The sequence below is a fragment of the Sorghum bicolor genome, chromosome 5 (assembly GCF_000003195.3).
Source record: "Sorghum bicolor cultivar BTx623 chromosome 5, Sorghum_bicolor_NCBIv3, whole genome shotgun sequence".
NCBI classification, from domain to species: Eukaryota; Viridiplantae; Streptophyta; class Magnoliopsida; order Poales; family Poaceae; genus Sorghum; species Sorghum bicolor.
In genome coordinates, this window is record NC_012874.2 from 67,646,608 (window position 1) to 67,667,573 (window position 20,966).

At 38.4% G+C, this 20,966-nt stretch overlaps 6 protein-coding genes across 6 annotated transcripts; all 6 read right to left on the bottom strand.

The window, feature by feature from the left end:
• Nucleotides 1,786–2,758, bottom strand: LOC110429512 (kafirin PSKR2-like). The gene has a single exon (XM_021460770.1). It carries the CDS (start codon nt 2,682–2,684, stop codon nt 1,878–1,880), a length of 807 nt encoding a protein of 268 aa, XP_021316445.1. The 5' UTR covers nt 2,685–2,758; the 3' UTR covers nt 1,786–1,877.
• Nucleotides 5,021–5,996, bottom strand: LOC8079123 (kafirin PSKR2-like). Its single transcript, XM_002451101.2, has one exon. The coding sequence runs from the start codon at nt 5,920–5,922 to the stop codon at nt 5,113–5,115; it is 810 nt and encodes a 269-aa protein (XP_002451146.1). The 5' UTR covers nt 5,923–5,996; the 3' UTR covers nt 5,021–5,112.
• On the bottom strand, nt 8,259–9,231 carry LOC110435321 (kafirin PSKR2-like). Its single transcript, XM_021460773.1, has one exon. The coding sequence runs from the start codon at nt 9,155–9,157 to the stop codon at nt 8,351–8,353; it is 807 nt and encodes a 268-aa protein (XP_021316448.1). The 5' UTR covers nt 9,158–9,231; the 3' UTR covers nt 8,259–8,350.
• On the bottom strand, nt 11,492–12,466 carry LOC110435318 (kafirin PSKR2-like). Its single transcript, XM_021460771.1, has one exon. It carries the CDS (start codon nt 12,390–12,392, stop codon nt 11,586–11,588), a length of 807 nt encoding a protein of 268 aa, XP_021316446.1. The 5' UTR covers nt 12,393–12,466; the 3' UTR covers nt 11,492–11,585.
• LOC110435317 (kafirin PSKR2-like) lies at nt 14,727–15,730 on the bottom strand. Its single transcript, XM_021460769.1, has one exon. The coding sequence runs from the start codon at nt 15,628–15,630 to the stop codon at nt 14,821–14,823; it is 810 nt and encodes a 269-aa protein (XP_021316444.1). The 5' UTR covers nt 15,631–15,730; the 3' UTR covers nt 14,727–14,820.
• LOC8079124 (kafirin PSKR2-like) lies at nt 17,965–18,939 on the bottom strand. Its single transcript, XM_002451102.2, has one exon. It carries the CDS (start codon nt 18,863–18,865, stop codon nt 18,059–18,061), a length of 807 nt encoding a protein of 268 aa, XP_002451147.2. The 5' UTR covers nt 18,866–18,939; the 3' UTR covers nt 17,965–18,058.

The following is a 20,966-nucleotide window of genomic DNA, read 5'->3' on the forward strand; positions in this document are numbered from 1 at the left end:
ATAAATTTAGAATGCTTATAGCCAAACATGACAGTTGCCACACACTCCTTGTGTTCCTTGTTACAATTTATTTTTGAATTATCTATACCCAACATTGTATAACTATCAAAAAGTTTTAAATAAACTTTGACGAGAATAAGCGCTATCATGACATTATCATTAATAATTCAATGAAAAAACTTGATGTTCAAAATTTTAGATAGATTTAGTAGGAAGTAAGTGAAAGTTAGGGGAGTTAGCGAAAACCTAGAGCATGTAATAAACTAGAGTGGAGGGAGTATTTGTTGAACTATAGCTATTGATTCGAATTAATTTACATCAAGCTTGTCAAAGTTAACTTGTTTCCGTATAGAATAGACAATGACAAATTTTATGCAACTTTTCTTCCTTCCACTACCTACAATACGAGTCTAAGCTTCAATATACATACGAAGAGGACCGTGGCCATCCTCCTAGCTATCTTACATATAAGTTAGAGCTCAAAGGCATAGATTCTTTCAAGCAGAAAGACAATATGATCAATAATCTAAACGGTTCTCAGCAATGCTGCAAAAACCTCAAGAAACGCTTGGCTAAGATGGGGTCAGGATTGATTTTATAATACTCCCCCTTTAGTACCACAATATGCACAAGTCTCATTAAAAACTCACCCAAAAACCTAGTGGGGAAAAAAGGCTTCAAAGAAAAGAGAACATTATATCCATAATTGGGCAAATAGTTGTTGCAAGATGCTATTTGAAAACGCCTGCTGTAGTCTATAGGCCTACAGAGCTGGATGTTCGAATCCCACAGGAGTAAGTGCTGGGAGGAACTGTGGAATAAAAACATTAGGAGCAAGTGAGGACTCGGCAAATATCTCGGTAGCCATTGTTGTTTGAACGTTGCTAGTTCATTTTATTTGGTATGTTTCTAATGCTCTCAATGTTGTGGCGATGGGATAACTACTGATTCAAGGCCTATTTACAAAAATAAGGGCTCATGTATATCTATATAGATATTGACATTTGTCAAACAACAGATAAGCTATATATGATATGACACCTAGTCAATTTTGACATTTAGTTATCAATTAGGCTGGTAAGCTTAATCATTCGGACTAGGCAAAAATTTTGGGCTAAGGATATTCAATATGGCTAAAATATTTAAAAAGAACAACTTCAATTCACTCCTAATCCAAACGAGGGAAAAACCTTTTCATGGACTTTGTTACTATTCCTTTTTTATTTATGAAGGAATTAATTGTATGACTGTGAAATAATGACTGCAGTTGTTGTGCTCACTGAAAGAGCAAGGAGCGCAAGGAGGGCAAATATCATGGGCTCCAAATATTTCCTTACATGTTGTATTATAGGGTCATGCACAATTTGGGTTCTAGCAAAAAACATATGCACCAAATATTTACTAAAAACAATAACTAAGAGGTAAGACTTCGCGCGAACAACTTTGCACACACATATAGGTTTACTCATGAACTTATATTATGTTTTGCTTGGTATATGTGCACCTGATTTGAGTGTTCACGGTCAAAGCATATGTGCCAATCACTTTCTCAAAAGAACATATCACAGATTTAAGTACTCAACTACAAGCACGTACAGTCACATCTATCTTATAAACACACAAGCACACATCCAAACAAGAACATTCAAGCGGTTCGAGCTGGCACATCTTTGGCTTGGTGAAGTATGCGGTATTGTCTACATATTAACCAAGCATGTATCTTTAATTTTGATTTGATGTTTTCAAATGAATATACAAAGAACACTCTTAAGAAATTGACTCAAATTAATTCTCAAACAATATATTGATTATTTATTGGAAGTTGCACACGCCGATATATATGAGACCTTTGTTATGAAGTACAACTCATATGTAATCTAGAAGATGGCACTTCCAACGATGGGTTGCTGCCATGAAAAGGCAGGGTTCATCAAAGATATCTGGTTGAATGGCAACAATTGTTGCTGCTGCAGGAAGGCGGCAGCCAATGGGTTAGCAGCTACCACTGGATTAACACGAAGCAGCTGTTGTTGTTGCAGGTATGCGGCGGTGTTCGTCACAGCGAGTTGGTTGAATGGAAGCAGCTGTTGTTGTTGCAAGTAGGCGGCCGGGTTCACCAAGGCTAGTTGACTGAGTGCTGGTAGGATTTGTTGCAGCTGCTGTTGTTGCAAGTATGCAGCAGCATTGGCCGCAACCAGTGGGTTGTATGCAAGTTGTTGTTGTTGCAGGTAGGCGGCAGGGTTTGCCATGGCTACCTGACTGATCACTGGCAGGACCTGTTGTAGTTGTTGCTGCTGGTATGCAGCATTGTTCACCAGAGCCAGTGGGTTGGATGCAAGTAGTTGTTGTTGCAAGTAGGCCACAGGGTTTGCCAGGGCTAGTTGACTGAGTGCTGGTAGGAACTGTTGCTGCTGCTGCTGCGCTGCGATGGTCTGTACGGTTAGATGAGCCGAGGATTGTTGTTGCAATTGGGCAAATGGTTGTTGTAAGATGCTATTCGCAAGCGCCTGCTGTAGTCTGTAAGCCTGCAGAGCCGGGTGTTCGAATCCCACAAGAGTAAGTGGTGGGAGGAACTGTGAAATAATAGCATTAGGAGCAAGTGAGCACTGCGGAATAATGACTGCAGTTGTTGTGCTCACTGAAAGAGCAAGGAGCGCAAGGAGGACAAATATCTTGGTAGCCATTGTTGTGAGGACGTTGATGTTTGTTTCCCTTGGTATGTTTCTGATTGCTCTCAGTGTTATGGGCGATGGATTAACTACTGATCTAGGGCCTATATATTTATACAAGTGAGGGCTCCTGTTTAGATTTTGCCTTTTTTCAAACAACAGATAAGCTATAGATGACATGGCACCTAGTCAATTTTGACATTTAGTTATTATTTTTGTTGGATTATATGGTCTATGTATGAAAGACAATTTCCACTAAGTACAAGGAACACTTGTTGTTTTCTATTGGAGTTTTTTTTGATACAATAGAAATAACATGCATGATCACTTCACCTTTACACATGTTACAACCTTAGCCACATCATAAATGTCCACTTTATATACATGGCGAGTATGTAAAGTTATGACTTGCTCATGTGGATCAAAGCCTTTATCAATGGACGTTCTTGTAGTATTGTACTCATGGTTGAAGATAGCACGGTAGTTAGGTGAGAAGTTACTCAATGAATAAACAAATGCTAAAGATTGAGACTAAATAAAAATACCCTTATGTACACATAGAATTTATAAATTTAGAATGCTTATAGCCAAACATGACAGTTGCCACACACTCCCTGTGTTCCTTGTTACAATTTATTTTTGAATTATCTATACCCAACATTGTATAACTATCAAAAAGTTTTAAATAAACTTTGACGAGAATAAGCGCTATCATGACATTATCATTAATAATTCAATGAAAAAACTTGATGTTCAAAATTTTAGATAGATTTAGTAAGAAGTAAGTGAAAGTTAGGGGAGTTAGCGAAAACCTAGAGCATGTAATAAACTAGAGTGGAGGGAGTATTTGTTGAACTATAGCTATTGATTCGAATTAATTTACATCAAGCTTGTCAAAGTTAACTTGTTTCCATATAGAATAGACAATGACAAATTTTATGCAACTTTTCTTCCTTCCACTACCTACAATACGAGTCTAAGCTTCAATATACATACGAAGAGGACCGTGGCCATCCTCCTAGCTATCTTACATATAAGTTAGAGCTCAAAGGCATAGATTCTTTCAAGCAGAAAGACAATATGATCAATAATCTCAACGGTTCTCACCAATGCTGCAAAAACCTCAAGAAACGCTTGGCTAAGATGGGGTCAGGATTGATTTTATAATACTCCCCCTTTAGTACCACAATATGCACAAGTCTCATTAAAAACTCACCCAAAAACCTAGTGGGGAAAAAAGGCTTCAAAGAAAAGAGAACATTATATCCATAATTGGGCAAATAGTTGTTGCAAGATGCTATTTGAAAACGCCTGCTGTAGTCTATAGGCCTACAGAGCTGGATGTTCGAATCCCATAGGAGTAAGTGCTGGGAGGAACTGTGGAATAAAAACATTAGGAGCAAGTGAGCACTCGGCAAATATCTCGGTAGCCATTGTTGTTTGAACGTTGCTAGTTCATTTTATTTGGTATGTTTCTAATGCTCTCAATGTTGTGGCGATGGGATAACTACTGATTCAAGGCCTATTTACAAAAATAAGGGCTCATGTATATCTATTTAGATATTGACATTTGTCAAACAACAGATAAGCTATATATGATATGGCACTTAGTCAATTTTGACATTTAGTTATCAATTAGGCTGGTAAGCTTAATCATTCGGACTAGGCAAAAATTTTGGGCTAAGGATATTCAATATGGCTAAAATATTTAAAAAGAACAACTTCAATTCACTCCTAATCCAAACGAGGGAAAAACCTTTTCATGGACTTTGTTACTATTCCTTTTTTATTTATGAAGAAATTAATTGTATGACTGTGAAATAATGACTGCAGTTGTTGTGCTCACTGAAAGAGCAAGGAGCGCAAGGAGGGCAAATATCATGGGCTCCAAATATTTCCTTACATGTTGTATTATAGGGTCATGCACAATTTGGGTTCTAGCAAAAAACATATGCACCAAATTTTTACTAAAAACAATAACTAAGAGGTAAGACTTCGCGCGAACAACTTTGCACACACATATAGGTTTACTCATGAACTTATATTATGTTTTGCTTGGTATATGTGCACCTGATTTGAGTGTTCACGGTCAAAGCATATGTGCCAATCACTTTCTCAAAAGAACATATCACAGATTTAAGTACTCAACTACAAGCACGTACAGTCACATCTATCTTATAAACACACAAGCACACATCCAAACAAGAACATTCAAGCGGTTCGAGCTTGCACATCTTTGGCTTGGTGAAGTATGCGGTATTGTCTACATATTAACCAAGCATGTATCTTTAATTTTGATTTGATGTTTTCAAATGAATATACAAAGAACACTCTTAAGAAATTGACTCAAATTAATTCTCAAACAATATATTGATTATTTATTGGAAGTTGCACACGCCGATATATATGAGACCTTTGTTATGAAGTACAACTCATATGTAATCTAGAAGATGGCACTTCCAACGATGGGTTGCTGCCATGAAAAGGCAGGGTTCATCAAAGATATCTGGTTGAATGGCAACAATTGTTGCTGCTGCAGGAAGGCGGCAGCCAATGGGTTAGCAGCTACCACTGGATTAACACGAAGCAGCTGTTGTTGTTGCAGGTATGCGGCGGTGTTCGTCACAGCGAGTTGGTTGAATGGAAGCAGCTGTTGTTGTTGCAAGTAGGCGGCCGGGTTCACCAAGGCTAGTTGACTGAGTGCTGGTAGGATTTGTTGCAGCTGCTGTTGTTGCAAGTATGCAGCAGCATTGGCCGCAACCAGTGGGTTGTATGCAAGTTGTTGTTGTTGCAGGTAGGCGGCAGGGTTTGCCATGGCTACCTGACTGATCACTGGCAGGACCTGTTGTAGTTGTTGTTGCTGGTATGCAGCATTGTTCACCAGAGCCAGTGGGTTGGATGCAAGTAGTTGTTGTTGCACGTAGGCCACAGGGTTTGCCAGGGCTAGTTGACTGAGTGCTGGTAGTAACTGTTGCTGCTGCTGCTGCTGCGCTGCGATGGTCTGTCCGGTTAGATGAGCCAAGGATTGTTGTTGCAATTGGGCAAATGGTTGTTGTAAGATGCTATTCGCAAGCGCCTGCTGTAGTCTGTAAGCCTGCAGAGCCGGGTGTTCGAATCCCACAAGAGTAAGTGGTGGGAGGAACTGTGAAATAATAGCATTAGGAGCAAGTGAGCACTGCGGAATAATGACTGCAGTTGTTGTGCTCACTGAAAGAGCAAGGAGCGCAAGGAGGACAAATATCTTGGTAGCCATTGTTGTGAGGACGTTGATGTTTGTTTCCCTTGGTATGTTTCTGATTGCTCTCAGTGTTATGGGCGATGGATTAACTACTGATCTAGGGCCTATATATTTATACAAGTGAGGGCTCCTGTTTAGATTTTGCCTTTTTTCAAACAACAGATAAGCTATAGATGACATGGCACCTAGTCAATTTTGACATTTAGTTATTATTTTTGTTGGATTATATGGTCTATGTATGAAAGACAATTTCCACTAAGTACAAGGAACACTTGTTGTTTTCTATTGGAGTTTTTTTTGATACAATAGAAATAACATGCATGATCACTTCACCTTTACACATGTTACAACCTTAGCCACATCATAAATGTCCACTCTATATACATGGCGAGTATGTAAAGTTATGACTTGCTCATGTGGATCAAAGCCTTTATCAACGGACGTTCTTGTAGTATTGTACTCATGGTTGAAGATAGCACGGTAGTTAGGCGACAAGTTACTCAATGAATAAACAAATGCTAAAGATTGAGACTAAATAAAAATACCATTATGTACACATAGAATTTATAAATTTAGAATGCTTATAGCCAAACATGACAGTTGCCACACACTCCCTGTGTTCCTTGTTACAATTTATTTTTGAATTATCTATACCCAACATTGTATAACTATCAAAAAGTTTTAAATAAACTTTGATGAGAATAAGCGCTATCATGACATTATCATTAATAATTCAATGAAAAAACTTGATGTTCAAAATTTTAGATAGATTTAGTAGGAAGTAAGTGAAAGTTAGGGGAGTCAGCGAAAACCTAGAGCATGTAATAAACTAGAGTGGAGGGAGTATTTGTTGAACTATAGCTATTGATTCGAATTAATTTACATCAAGCTTGTCAAAGTTAACTTGTTTCCATATAGAATAGACAATGACAAATTTTATGCAACTTTTCTTCCTTCCACTACCTACAATACGAGTCTAAGCTTCAATATACATACGAAGAGGACCGTGGCCATCCTCCTAGCTATCTTACATATAAGTTAGAGCTCAAAGGCATAGATTCTTTCAAGCAGAAAGACAATATGATCAATAATCTAAACGGTTCTCAGCAATGCTGTAAAAACCTCAAGAAACGCTTGGCTAAGATGGGGTCAGGATTGATTTTATAATACTCCCCCTTTAGTACCACAATATGCACAAGTCTCATTAAAAACTCACCCAAAAACCTAGTGGGGAAAAAAGGCTTCAAAGAAAAGAGAACATTATATCCATAATTGGGCAAATAGTTGTTGCAAGATGCTATTTGAAAACGCCTGCTGTAGTCTATAGGCCTACAGAGCTGGATGTTCGAATCCCACAGGAGTAACTGCTGGGAGGAACTGTGGAATAAAAACATTAGGAGCAAGTGAGCACTCGGCAAATATCTCGGTAGCCAGTGTTGTTTGAACGTTGCTAGTTCATTTTATTTGGTATGTTTCTAATGCTCTCAATGTTGTGGCGATGGGATAACTACTGATTCAAGGCCTATTTACAAAAATAAGGGCTCATGTATATCTATTTAGATATTGACATTTGTCAAACAACAGATAAGCTATATATGATATGGCACCTAGTCAATTTTGACATTTAGTTATCAATTAGGCTGGTAAGCTTAATCATTCGGACTAGGCAAAAATTTTGGGCTAAGGATATTCAATATGGCTAAAATATTTAAAAAGAACAACTTCAATTCACTCCTAATCCAAACGAGGGAAAAACCTTTTCATGGACTTTGTTACTATTCCTTTTTTATTTATGAAGGAATTAATTGTATGACTGTGAAATAATGACTGCAGTTGTTGTGCTCACTGAAAGAGCAAGGAGCGCAAGGAGGGCAAATATCATGGGCTCCAAATATTTCCTTACATGTTGTATTATAGGGTCATGCACAATTTGGGTTCTAGCAAAAAACATATGCACCAAATATTTACTAAAAACAATAACTAAGAGGTAAGACTTCGCGCGAACAACTTTGCACACACATATAGGTTTACTCATGAACTTATATTATGTTTTGCTTGGTATATGTGCACCTGATTTGAGTGTTCACGGTCAAAGCATATGTGCCAATCACTTTCTCAAAAGAACATATCACAGATTTAAGTACTCAACTACAAGCACGTACAGTCACATCTATCTTATAAACACACAAGCACACATCCAAACAAGAACATTCAAGCGGTTCGAGCTGGCACATCTTTGGCTTGGTGAAGTATGCGGTATTGTCTACATATTAACCAAGCATGTATCTTTAATTTTGATTTGATGTTTTCAAATGAATATACAAAGAACACTCTTAAGAAATTGACTCAAATTAATTCTCAAACAATATATTGATTATTTATTGGAAGTTGCACACGCCGATATATATGAGACCTTTGTTATGAAGTACAACTCATATGTAATCTAGAAGATGGCACTTCCAACGATGGGTTGCTGCCATGAAAAGGCAGGGTTCATCAAAGATATCTGGTTGAATGGCAACAATTGTTGCTGCTGCAGGAAGGCGGCAGCCAATGGGTTAGCAGCTACCACTGGATTAACACGAAGCAGCTGTTGTTGTTGCAGGTATGCGGCGGTGTTCGTCATAGCGAGTTGGTTGAATGGAAGCAGCTGTTGTTGTTGCAAGTAGGCGGCCGGGTTGACCAAGGCTAGTTGACTGAGTGCTGGTAGGATTTGTTGCAGCTGCTGTTGTTGCAAGTATGCAGCAGCATTGGCCGCAACCAGTGGGTTGTATGCAAGTTGTTGTTGTTGCAGGTAGGCGGCAGGGTTTGCCATGGCTACCTGACTGATCACTGGCAGGACCTGTTGTAGTTGTTGCTGCTGGTATGCAGCATTGTTCACCAGAGCCAGTGGGTTGGATGCAAGTAGTTGTTGTTGCAAGTAGGCCACAGGGTTTGCCAGGGCTAGTTGACTGAGTGCTGGTAGGAACTGTTGCTGCTGCTGCTGCGCTGCGATGGTCTGTACGGTTAGATGAGCCGAGGATTGTTGTTGCAATTGGGCAAATGGTTGTTGTAAGATGCTATTCGCAAGCGCCTGCTGTAGTCTGTAAGCCTGCAGAGCCGGGTGTTCGAATCCCACAAGAGTAAGTGGTGGGAGGAACTGTGAAATAATAGCATTAGGAGCAAGTGAGCACTGCGGAATAATGACTGCAGTTGTTGTGCTCACTGAAAGAGCAAGGAGCGCAAGGAGGACAAATATCTTGGTAGCCATTGTTGTGAGGACGTTGATGTTTGTTTCCCTTGGTATGTTTCTGATTGCTCTCAGTGTTATGGGCGATGGATTAACTACTGATCTAGGGCCTATATATTTATACAAGTGAGGGCTCCTGTTTAGATTTTGCCTTTTTTCAAACAACAGATAAGCTATAGATGACATGGCACCTAGTCAATTTTGACATTTAGTTATTATTTTTGTTGGATTATATGGTCCATGTATGAAAGACAATTTCCACTAAGTACAAGGAACACTTGTTGTTTTCTATTGGAGTTTTTTTTGATACAATAGAAATAACATGCATGATCACTTCACCTTTACACATGTTACAACCTTAGCCACATCATAAATGTCCACTTTATATACATGGCGAGTATGTAAAGTTATGACTTGCTCATGTGGATCAAAGCCTTTATCAACGGACGTTCTTGTAGTATTGTACTCATGGTTGAAGATAGCACGGTAGTTAGGTGAGAAGTTACTCAATGAATAAACAAATGCTAAAGATTGAGACTAAATAAAAATACCCTTATGTACACATAGAATTTATAAATTTAGAATGCTTATAGCCAAACATGACAGTTGCCACACACTCCCTGTGTTCCTTGTTACAATTTATTTTTGAATTATCTATACCCAACATTGTATAACTATCAAAAAGTTTTAAATAAACTTTGACGAGAATAAGCGCTATCATGACATTATCATTAATAATTCAATGAAAAAACTTGATGTTCAAAATTTTAGATAGATTTAGTAGGAAGTAAGTGAAAGTTAGGGGAGTTAGCGAAAACCTAGAGCATGTAATAAACTAGAGTGGAGGGAGTATTTGTTGAACTATAGCTATTGATTCGAATTAATTTACATCAAGCTTGTCAAAGTTAACTTGTTTCCATATAGAATAGACAATGACAAATTTTATGCAACTTTTCTTCCTTCCACTACCTACAATACGAGTCTAAGCTTCAATATACATACGAAGAGGACCGTGGCCATCCTCCTAGCTATCTTACATATAAGTTAGAGCTCAAAGGCATAGATTCTTTCAAGCAGAAAGACAATATGATCAATAATCTAAACGGTTCTCAGCAATGCTGCAAAAACCTCAAGAAACGCTTGGCTAAGATGGGGTCAGGATTGATTTTATAATACTCCCCCTTTAGTACCACAATATGCACAAGTCTCATTAAAAACTCACCCAAAAACCTAGTGGGGAAAAAAGGCTTCAAAGAAAAGAGAACATTATATCCATAATTGGGCAAATAGTTGTTGCAAGATGCTATTTGAAAACGCCTGCTGTAGTCTATAGGCCTACAGAGCTGGATGTTCGAATCCCATAGGAGTAAGTGCTGGGAGGAACTGTGGAATAAAAACATTAGGAGCAAGTGAGCACTCGGCAAATATCTCGGTAGCCATTGTTGTTTGAACGTTGCTAGTTCATTTTATTTGGTATGTTTCTAATGCTCTCAATGTTGTGGCGATGGGATAACTACTGATTCAAGGCCTATTTACAAAAATAAGGGCTCATGTATATCTATTTAGATATTGACATTTGTCAAACAACAGATAAGCTATATATGATATGGCACTTAGTCAATTTTGACATTTAGTTATCAATTAGGCTGGTAAGCTTAATCATTCGGACTAGGCAAAAATTTTGGGCTAAGGATATTCAATATGGCTAAAATATTTAAAAAGAACAACTTCAATTCACTCCTAATCCAAACGAGGGAAAAACCTTTTCATGGACTTTGTTACTATTCCTTTTTTATTTATGAAGGAATTAATTGTATGACTGTGAAATAATGACTGCAGTTGTTGTGCTCACTGAAAGAGCAAGGAGCGCAAGGAGGGCAAATATCATGGGCTCCAAATATTTCCTTACATGTTGTATTATAGGGTCATGCACAATTTGGGTTCTAGCAAAAAACATATGCACCAAATATTTACTAAAAACAATAACTAAGAGGTAAGACTTCGCGCGAACAACTTTGCACACACATATAGGTTTACTCATGAACTTATATTATGTTTTGCTTGGTATATGTGCACCTGATTTGAGTGTTCACGGTCAAAGCATATGTGCCAATCACTTTCTCAAAAGAACATATCACAGATTTAAGTACTCAACTACAAGCACGTACAGTCACATCTATCTTATAAACACACAAGCACACATCCAAACAAGAACATTCAAGCGGTTCGAGCTGGCACATCTTTGGCTTGGTGAAGTATGCGGTATTGTCTACATATTAACCAAGCATGCATCTTTAATTTTGATTTGATGTTTTCAAATGAATATACAAAGAACACTCTTAAGAAATTGACTCAAATTAATTCTCAAACAATATATTGATTATTTATTGGAAGTTGCACACGCCGATATATATGAGACCTTTGTTATGAAGTACAACTCATATGTAATCTAGAAGATGGCACTTCCAACGATGGGTTGCTGCCATGAAAAGGCAGGGTTCATCAAAGATATCTGGTTGAATGGCAACAATTGTTGCTGCTGCAGGAAGGCGGCAGCCAATGGGTTAGCAGCTACCACTGGATTAACACGAAGCAGCTGTTGTTGTTGCAGGTATGCGGCGGTGTTCGTCACAGCGAGTTGGTTGAATGGAAGCAGCTGTTGTTGTTGCAAGTAGGCGGCCGGGTTCACCAAGGCTAGTTGACTGAGTGCTGGTAGGATTTGTTGCAGCTGTTGTTGTTGCAAGTATGCAGCAGCATTGGCCGCAACCAGTGGGTTGTATGCAAGTTGTTGTTGTTGCAGGTAGGCGGCAGGGTTTGCCATGGCTACCTGACTGATCACTGGCAGGACCTGTTGTAGTTGTTGTTGCTGGTATGCAGCATTGTTCACCAGAGCCAGTGGGTTGGATGCAAGTAGTTGTTGTTGCAAGTAGGCCACAGGGTTTGCCAGGGCTAGTTGACTGAGTGCTGGTAGGAACTGTTGCTGCTGCTGCTGCGCTGCGATGGTCTGTACGGTTAGATGAGCCGAGGATTGTTGTTGCAATTGGGGAAATGGTTGTTGTAAGATGCTATTCGCAAGCGCCTGCTGTAGTCTGTAAGCCTGCAGAGCCGGGTGTTCGAATCCCACAAGAGTAAGTGGTGGGAGGAACTGTGAAATAATAGCATTAGGAGCAAGTGAGCACTGCGGAATAATGACTGCAGTTGTTGTGCTCACTGAAAGAGCAAGGAGCGCAAGGAGGACAAATATCTTGGTAGCCATTGTTGTGAGGACGTTGATGTTTGTTTCCCTTGGTATGTTTCTGATTGCTCTCAGTGTTATGGGCGATGGATTAACTACTGATCTAGGGCCTATATATTTATACAAGTGAGGGCTCCTGTTTAGATTTTGCCTTTTTTCAAACAACAGATAAGCTATAGATGACATGGCACCTAGTCAATTTTGACATTTAGTTATTATTTTTGTTGGATTATATGGTCCATGTATGAAAGACAATTTCCACTAAGTACAAGGAACACTTGTTGTTTTCTATTGGAGTTTTTTTTGATACAATAGAAATAACATGCATGATCACTTCACCTTTACACATGTTACAACCTTAGCCACATCATAAATGTCCACTTTATATACATGGCGAGTATGTAAAGTTATGACTTGCTCATGTGGATCAAAGCCTTTATCAACGGACGTTCTTGTAGTATTGTACTCATGGTTGAAGATAGCACGGTAGTTAGGTGAGAAGTTACTCAATGAATAAACAAATGCTAAAGATTGAGACTAAATAAAAATACCCTTATGTACACATAGAATTTATAAATTTAGAATGCTTATAGCCAAACATGACAGTTGCCACACACTCCCTGTGTTCCTTGTTACAATTTATTTTTGAATTATCTATACCCAACATTGTATAACTATCAAAAAGTTTTAAATAAACTTTGACGAGAATAAGCGCTATCATGACATTATCATTAATAATTCAATGAAAAAACTTGATGTTCAAAATTTTAGATAGATTTAGTAGGAAGTAAGTGAAAGTTAGGGGAGTTAGCGAAAACCTAGAGCATGTAATAAACTAGAGTGGAGGGAGTATTTGTTGAACTATAGCTATTGATTCGAATTAATTTACATCAAGCTTGTCAAAGTTAACTTGTTTCCATATAGAATAGACAATGACAAATTTTATGCAACTTTTCTTCCTTCCACTACCTACAATACGAGTCTAAGCTTCAATATACATACGAAGAGGACCGTGGCCATCCTCCTAGCTATCTTACATATAAGTTAGAGCTCAAAGGCATAGATTCTTTCAAGCAGAAAGACAATATGATCAATAATCTAAACGGTTCTCAGCAATGCTGCAAAAACCTCAAGAAACGCTTGGCTAAGATGGGGTCAGGATTGATTTTATAATACTCCCCCTTTAGTACCACAATATGCACAAGTCTCATTAAAAACTCACCCAAAAACCTAGTGGGGAAAAAAGGCTTCAAAGAAAAGAGAACATTATATCCATAATTGGGCAAATAGTTGTTGCAAGATGCTATTTGAAAACGCCTGCTGTAGTCTATAGGCCTACAGAGCTGGATGTTCGAATCCCATAGGAGTAAGTGCTGGGAGGAACTGTGGAATAAAAACATTAGGAGCAAGTGAGCACTCGGCAAATATCTCGGTAGCCATTGTTGTTTGAACGTTGCTAGTTCATTTTATTTGGTATGTTTCTAATGCTCTCAATGTTGTGGCGATGGGATAACTACTGATTCAAGGCCTATTTACAAAAATAAGGGCTCATGTATATCTATTTAGATATTGACATTTGTCAAACAACAGATAAGCTATATATGATATGGCACTTAGTCAATTTTGACATTTAGTTATCAATTAGGCTGGTAAGCTTAATCATTCGGACTAGGCAAAAATTTTGGGCTAAGGATATTCAATATGGCTAAAATATTTAAAAAGAACAACTTCAATTCACTCCTAATCCAAACGAGGGAAAAACCTTTTCATGGACTTTGTTACTATTCCTTTTTTATTTATGAAGGAATTAATTGTATGACTGTGAAATAATGACTGCAGTTGTTGTGCTCACTGAAAGAGCAAGGAGCGCAAGGAGGGCAAATATCATGGGCTCCAAATATTTCCTTACATGTTGTATTATAGGGTCATGCACAATTTGGGTTCTAGCAAAAAACATATGCACCAAATATTTACTAAAAACAATAACTAAGAGGTAAGACTTCGCGCGAACAACTTTGCACACACATATAGGTTTACTCATGAACTTATATTATGTTTTGCTTGGTATATGTGCACCTGATTTGAGTGTTCACGGTCAAAGCATATGTGCCAATCACTTTCTCAAAAGAACATATCACAGATTTAAGTACTCAACTACAAGCACGTACAGTCACATCTATCTTATAAACACACAAGCACACATCCAAACAAGAACATTCAAGCGGTTCGAGCTGGCACATCTTTGGCTTGGTGAAGTATGCGGTATTGTCTACATATTAACCAAGCATGCATCTTTAATTTTGATTTGATGTTTTCAAATGAATATACAAAGAACACTCTTAAGAAATTGACTCAAATTAATTCTCAAACAATATATTGATTATTTATTGGAAGTTGCACACGCCGATATATATGAGACCTTTGTTATGAAGTACAACTCATATGTAATCTAGAAGATGGCACTTCCAACGATGGGTTGCTGCCATGAAAAGGCAGGGTTCATCAAAGATATCTGGTTGAATGGCAACAATTGTTGCTGCTGCAGGAAGGCGGCAGCCAATGGGTTAGCAGCTACCACTGGATTAACACGAAGCAGCTGTTGTTGTTGCAGGTATGCGGCGGTGTTCGTCACAGCGAGTTGGTTGAATGGAAGCAGCTGTTGTTGTTGCAAGTAGGCGGCCGGGTTCACCAAGGCTAGTTGACTGAGTGCTGGTAGGATTTGTTGCAGCTGTTGTTGTTGCAAGTATGCAGCAGCATTGGCCGCAACCAGTGGGTTGTATGCAAGTTGTTGTTGTTGCAGGTAGGCGGCAGGGTTTGCCATGGCTACCTGACTGATCACTGGCAGGACCTGTTGTAGTTGTTGTTGCTGGTATGCAGCATTGTTCACCAGAGCCAGTGGGTTGGATGCAAGTAGTTGTTGTTGCAAGTAGGCCACAGGGTTTGCCAGGGCTAGTTGACTGAGTGCTGGTAGTAACTGTTGCTGCTGCTGCTGCTGCGCTGCGATGGTCTGTCCGGTTAGATGAGCCAAGGATTGTTGTTGCAATTGGGCAAATGGTTGTTGTAAGATGCTATTCGCAAGCGCCTGCTGTAGTCTGTAAGCCTGCAGAGCCGGGTGTTCGAATCCCACAAGAGTAAGTGGTGGGAGGAACTGTGAAATAATAGCATTAGGAGCAAGTGAGCACTGCGGAATAATGACTGCAGTTGTTGTGCTCACTGAAAGAGCAAGGAGCGCAAGGAGGACAAATATCTTGGTAGCCATTGTTGTGAGGACGTTGATGTTTGTTTCCCTTGGTATGTTTCTGATTGCTCTCAGTGTTATGGGCGATGGATTAACTACTGATCTAGGGCCTATATATTTATACAAGTGAGGGCTCCTGTTTAGATTTTGCCTTTTTTCAAACAACAGATAAGCTATAGATGACATGGCACCTAGTCAATTTTGACATTTAGTTATTATTTTTGTTGGATTATATGGTCCATGTATGAAAGACAATTTCCACTAAGTACAAGGAACACTTGTTGTTTTCTATTGGAGTTTTTTTTGATACAATAGAAATAACATGCATGATCACTTCACCTTTACACATGTTACAACCTTAGCCACATCATAAATGTCCACTTTATATACATGGCGAGTATGTAAAGTTATGACTTGCTCATGTGGATCAAAGCCTTTATCAACGGACGTTCTTGTAGTATTGTACTCATGGTTGAAGATAGCACGGTAGTTAGGTGAGAAGTTACTCAATGAATAAACAAATGCTAAAGATTGAGACTAAATAAAAATACCCTTATGTACACATAGAATTTATAAATTTAGAATGCTTATAGCCAAACATGACAGTTGCCACACACTCCCTGTGTTCCTTGTTACAATTTATTTTTGAATTATCTATACCCAACATTGTATAACTATCAAAAAGTTTTAAATAAACTTTGACGAGAATAAGCGCTATCATGACATTATCATTAATAATTCAATGAAAAAACTTGATGTTCAAAATTTTAGATAGATTTAGTAGGAAGTAAGTGAAAGTTAGGGGAGTTAGCGAAAACCTAGAGCATGTAATAAACTAGAGTGGAGGGAGTATTTGTTGAACTATAGCTATTGATTCGAATTAATTTACATCAAGCTTGTCAAAGTTAACTTGTTTCCATATAGAATAGACAATGACAAATTTTATGCAACTTTTCTTCCTTCCACTACCTACAATACGAGTCTAAGCTTCAATATACATACGAAGAGGACCGTGGCCATCCTCCTAGCTATCTTACATATAAGTTAGAGCTCAAAGGCATAGATTCTTTCAAGCAGAAAGACAATATGATCAATAATCTAAACGGTTCTCAGCAATGCTGCAAAAACCTCAAGAAACGCTTGGCTAAGATGGGGTCAGGATTGATTTTATAATACTCCCCCTTTAGTACCACAATATGCACAAGTCTCATTAAAAACTCACCCAAAAACCTAGTGGGGAAAAAAGGCTTCAAAGAAAAGAGAACATTATATCCATAATTGGGCAAATAGTTGTTGCAAGATGCTATTTGAAAACGCCTGCTGTAGTCTATAGGCCTACAGAGCTGGATGTTCGAATCCCATAGGAGTAAGTGCTGGGAGGAACTGTGGAATAAAAACATTAGGAGCAAGTGAGCACTCGGCAAATATCTCGGTAGCCATTGTTGTTTGAACGTTGCTAGTTCATTTTATTTGGTATGTTTCTAATGCTCTCAATGTTGTGGCGATGGGATAACTACTGATTCAAGGCCTATTTACAAAAATAAGGGCTCATGTATATCTATTTAGATATTGACATTTGTCAAACAACAGATAAGCTATATATGATATGGCACTTAGTCAATTTTGACATTTAGTTATCAATTAGGCTGGTAAGCTTAATCATTCGGACTAGGCAAAAATTTTGGGCTAAGGATATTCAATATGGCTAAAATATTTAAAAAGAACAACTTCAATTCACTCCTAATCCAAACGAGGGAAAAACCTTTTCATGGACTTTGTTACTATTCCTTTTTTATTTATGAAGAAATTAATTGTATGACTGTGAAATAATGACTGCAGTTGTTGTGCTCACTGAAAGAGCAAGGAGCGCAAGGAGGGCAAATATCATGGGCTCCAAATATTTCCTTACATGTTGTATTATAGGGTCATGCACAATTTGGGTTCTAGCAAAAAACATATGCACCAAATATTTACTAAAAACAATAACTAAGAGGTAAGACTTCGCGCGAACAACTTTGCACACACATATAGGTTTACTCATGAACTTATATTATGTTTTGCTTGGTATATGTGCACCTGATTTGAGTGTTCACGGTCAAAGCATATGTGCCAATCACTTTCTCAAAAGAACATATCACAGATTTAAGTACTCAACTACAAGCACGTACAGTCACATCTATCTTATAAACACACAAGCACACATCCAAACAAGAACATTCAAGCGGTTCGAGCTGGCACATCTTTGGCTTGGTGAAGTATGCGGTATTGTCTACATATTAACCAAGCATGTATCTTTAATTTTGATTTGATGTTTTCAAATGAATATACAAAGAACACTCTTAAGAAATTGACTCAAATTAATTCTCAAACAATATATTGATTATTTATTGGAAGTTGCACACGCCGATATATATGAGACCTTTGTTATGAAGTACAACTCATATGTAATCTAGAAGATGGCACTTCCAACGATGGGTTGCTGCCATGAAAAGGCAGGGTTCATCAAAGATATCTGGTTGAATGGCAACAATTGTTGCTGCTGCAGGAAGGCGGCAGCCAATGGGTTAGCAGCTACCACTGGATTAACACGAAGCAGCTGTTGTTGTTGCAGGTATGCGGCGGTGTTCGTCACAGCGAGTTGGTTGAATGGAAGCAGCTGTTGTTGTTGCAAGTAGGCGGCCGGGTTCACCAAGGCTAGTTGACTGAGTGCTGGTAGGATTTGTTGCAGCTGTTGTTGTTGCAAGTATGCAGCAGCATTGGCCGCAACCAGTGGGTTGTATGCAAGTTGTTGTTGTTGCAGGTAGGCGGCAGGGTTTGCCATGGCTACCTGACTGATCACTGGCAGGACCTGTTGTAGTTGTTGTTGCTGGTATGCAGCATTGTTCACCAGAGCCAGTGGGTTGGATGCAAGTAGTTGTTGTTGCAAGTAGGCCACAGGGTTTGCCAGGGCTAGTTGACTGAGTGCTGGTAGGAACTGTTGCTGCTGCTGCTGCGCTGCGATGGTCTGTACGGTTAGATGAGCCGAGGATTGTTGTTGCAATTGGGGAAATGGTTGTTGTAAGATGCTATTCGCAAGCGCCTGCTGTAGTCTGTAAGCCTGCAGAGCCGGGTGTTCGAATCCCACAAGAGTAAGTGGTGGGAGGAACTGTGAAATAATAGCATTAGGAGCAAGTGAGCACTGCGGAATAATGACTGCAGTTGTTGTGCTCACTGAAAGAGCAAGGAGCGCAAGGAGGACAAATATCTTGGTAGCCATTGTTGTGAGGACGTTGATGTTTGTTTCCCTTGGTATGTTTCTGATTGCTCTCAGTGTTATGGGCGATGGATTAACTACTGATCTAGGGCCTATATATTTATACAAGTGAGGGCTCCTGTTTAGATTTTGCCTTTTTTCAAACAACAGATAAGCTATAGATGACATGGCACCTAGTCAATTTTGACATTTAGTTATTATTTTTGTTGGATTATATGGTCTATGTATGAAAGACAATTTCCACTAAGTACAAGGAACACTTGTTGTTTTCTATTGGAGTTTTTTTTGATACAATAGAAATAACATGCATGATCACTTCACCTTTACACATGTTACAACCTTAGCCACATCATAAATGTCCACTTTATATACATGGCGAGTATGTAAAGTTATGACTTGCTCATGTGGATCAAAGCCTTTATCAACGGACGTTCTTGTAGTATTGTACTCATGGTTGAAGATAGCACGGTAGTTAGGCGAGAAGTTACTCAATGAATAAACAAATGCTAAAGATTGAGACTAAATAAAAATACCATTATGTACACATAGAATTTATAAATTTAGAATGCTTATAGCCAAACATGACAGTTGCCACACACTCCCTGTGTTCCTTGTTACAATTTATTTTTGAATTATCTATACCCAACATTGTATAACTATCAAAAAGTTTTAAATAAACTTTGATGAGAATAAGCGCTATCATGACATTATCATTAATAATTCAATGAAAAAACTTGATGTTCAAAATTTTAGATAGATTTAGTAGGAAGTAAGTGAAAGTTAGGGGAGTCAGCGAAAACCTAGAGCATGTAATAAACTAGAGTGGAGGGAGTATTTGTTGAACTATAGCTATTGATTCGAATTAATTTACATCAAGCTTGTCAAAGTTAACTTGTTTCCATATAGAATAGACAATGACAAATTTTATGCAACTTTTCTTCCTTCCACTACCTACAATACGAGTCTAAGCTTCAATATACATACGAAGAGGACCGTGGCCATCCTCCTAGCTATCTTACATATAAGTTAGAGCTCAAAGGCATAGATTCTTTCAAGCAGAAAGACAATATGATCAATAATCTAAACGGTTCTCAGCAATGCTGTAAAAACCTCAAGAAACGCTTGGCTAAGATGGGGTCAGGATTGATTTTATAATACTCCCCCTTTAGTACCACAATATGCACAAGTCTCATTAAAAACTCACCCAAAAACCTAGTGGGGAAAAAAGGCTTCAAAGAAAAGAGAACATTATATCCATAATTGGGCAAATAGTTGTTGCAAGATGCTATTTGAAAACGCCTGCTGTAGTCTATAGGCCTACAGAGCTGGATGTTCGAATCCCATAGGAGTAAGTGCTGGGAGGAACTGTGGAATAAAAACATTAGGAGCAAGTGAGCACTCGGCAAATATCTCGGTAGCCATTGTTGTTTGAACGTTGCTAGTTCATTTTATTTGGTATGTTTCTAATGCTATCAATGTTGTGGCGATGGGATAACTACTGATTCAAGGCCTATTTACAAAAATAAGGGCTCATGTATATCTATTTAGATATTGACATTTGTCAAACAACAGATAAGCTATATATGATATGGCACCTAGTCAATTTTGACATTTAGTTATCAATTAGGCTGGTAAGCTTAATCATTCGGACTAGGCAAAAATTTTGGGCTAAGGATATTCAATATGGCTAAAATATTTAAAAAGAACAACTTCAATTCACTCCTAATCCAAACGAGGGAAAAACCTTTTCATGGACTTTGTTACTATTCCTTTTTTATTTATGAAGGAATTAATTGTATGACTGTGAAATAATGACTGCAGTTGTTGTGCTCACTGAAAGAGCAAGGAGCGCAAGGAGGGCAAATATCATGGGCTCCAAATATTTCCTTACATGTTGTATTATAGGGTCATGCACAATTTGGGTTCTAGCAAAAAACATATGCACCAAATATTTACTAAAAACAATAACTAAGAGGTAAGACTTCGCGCGAACAACTTTGCACACACATATAGGTTTACTCATGAACTTATATTATGTTTTGCTTGGTATATGTGCACCTGATTTGAGTGTTCACGGTCAAAGCATATGTGCCAATCACTTTCT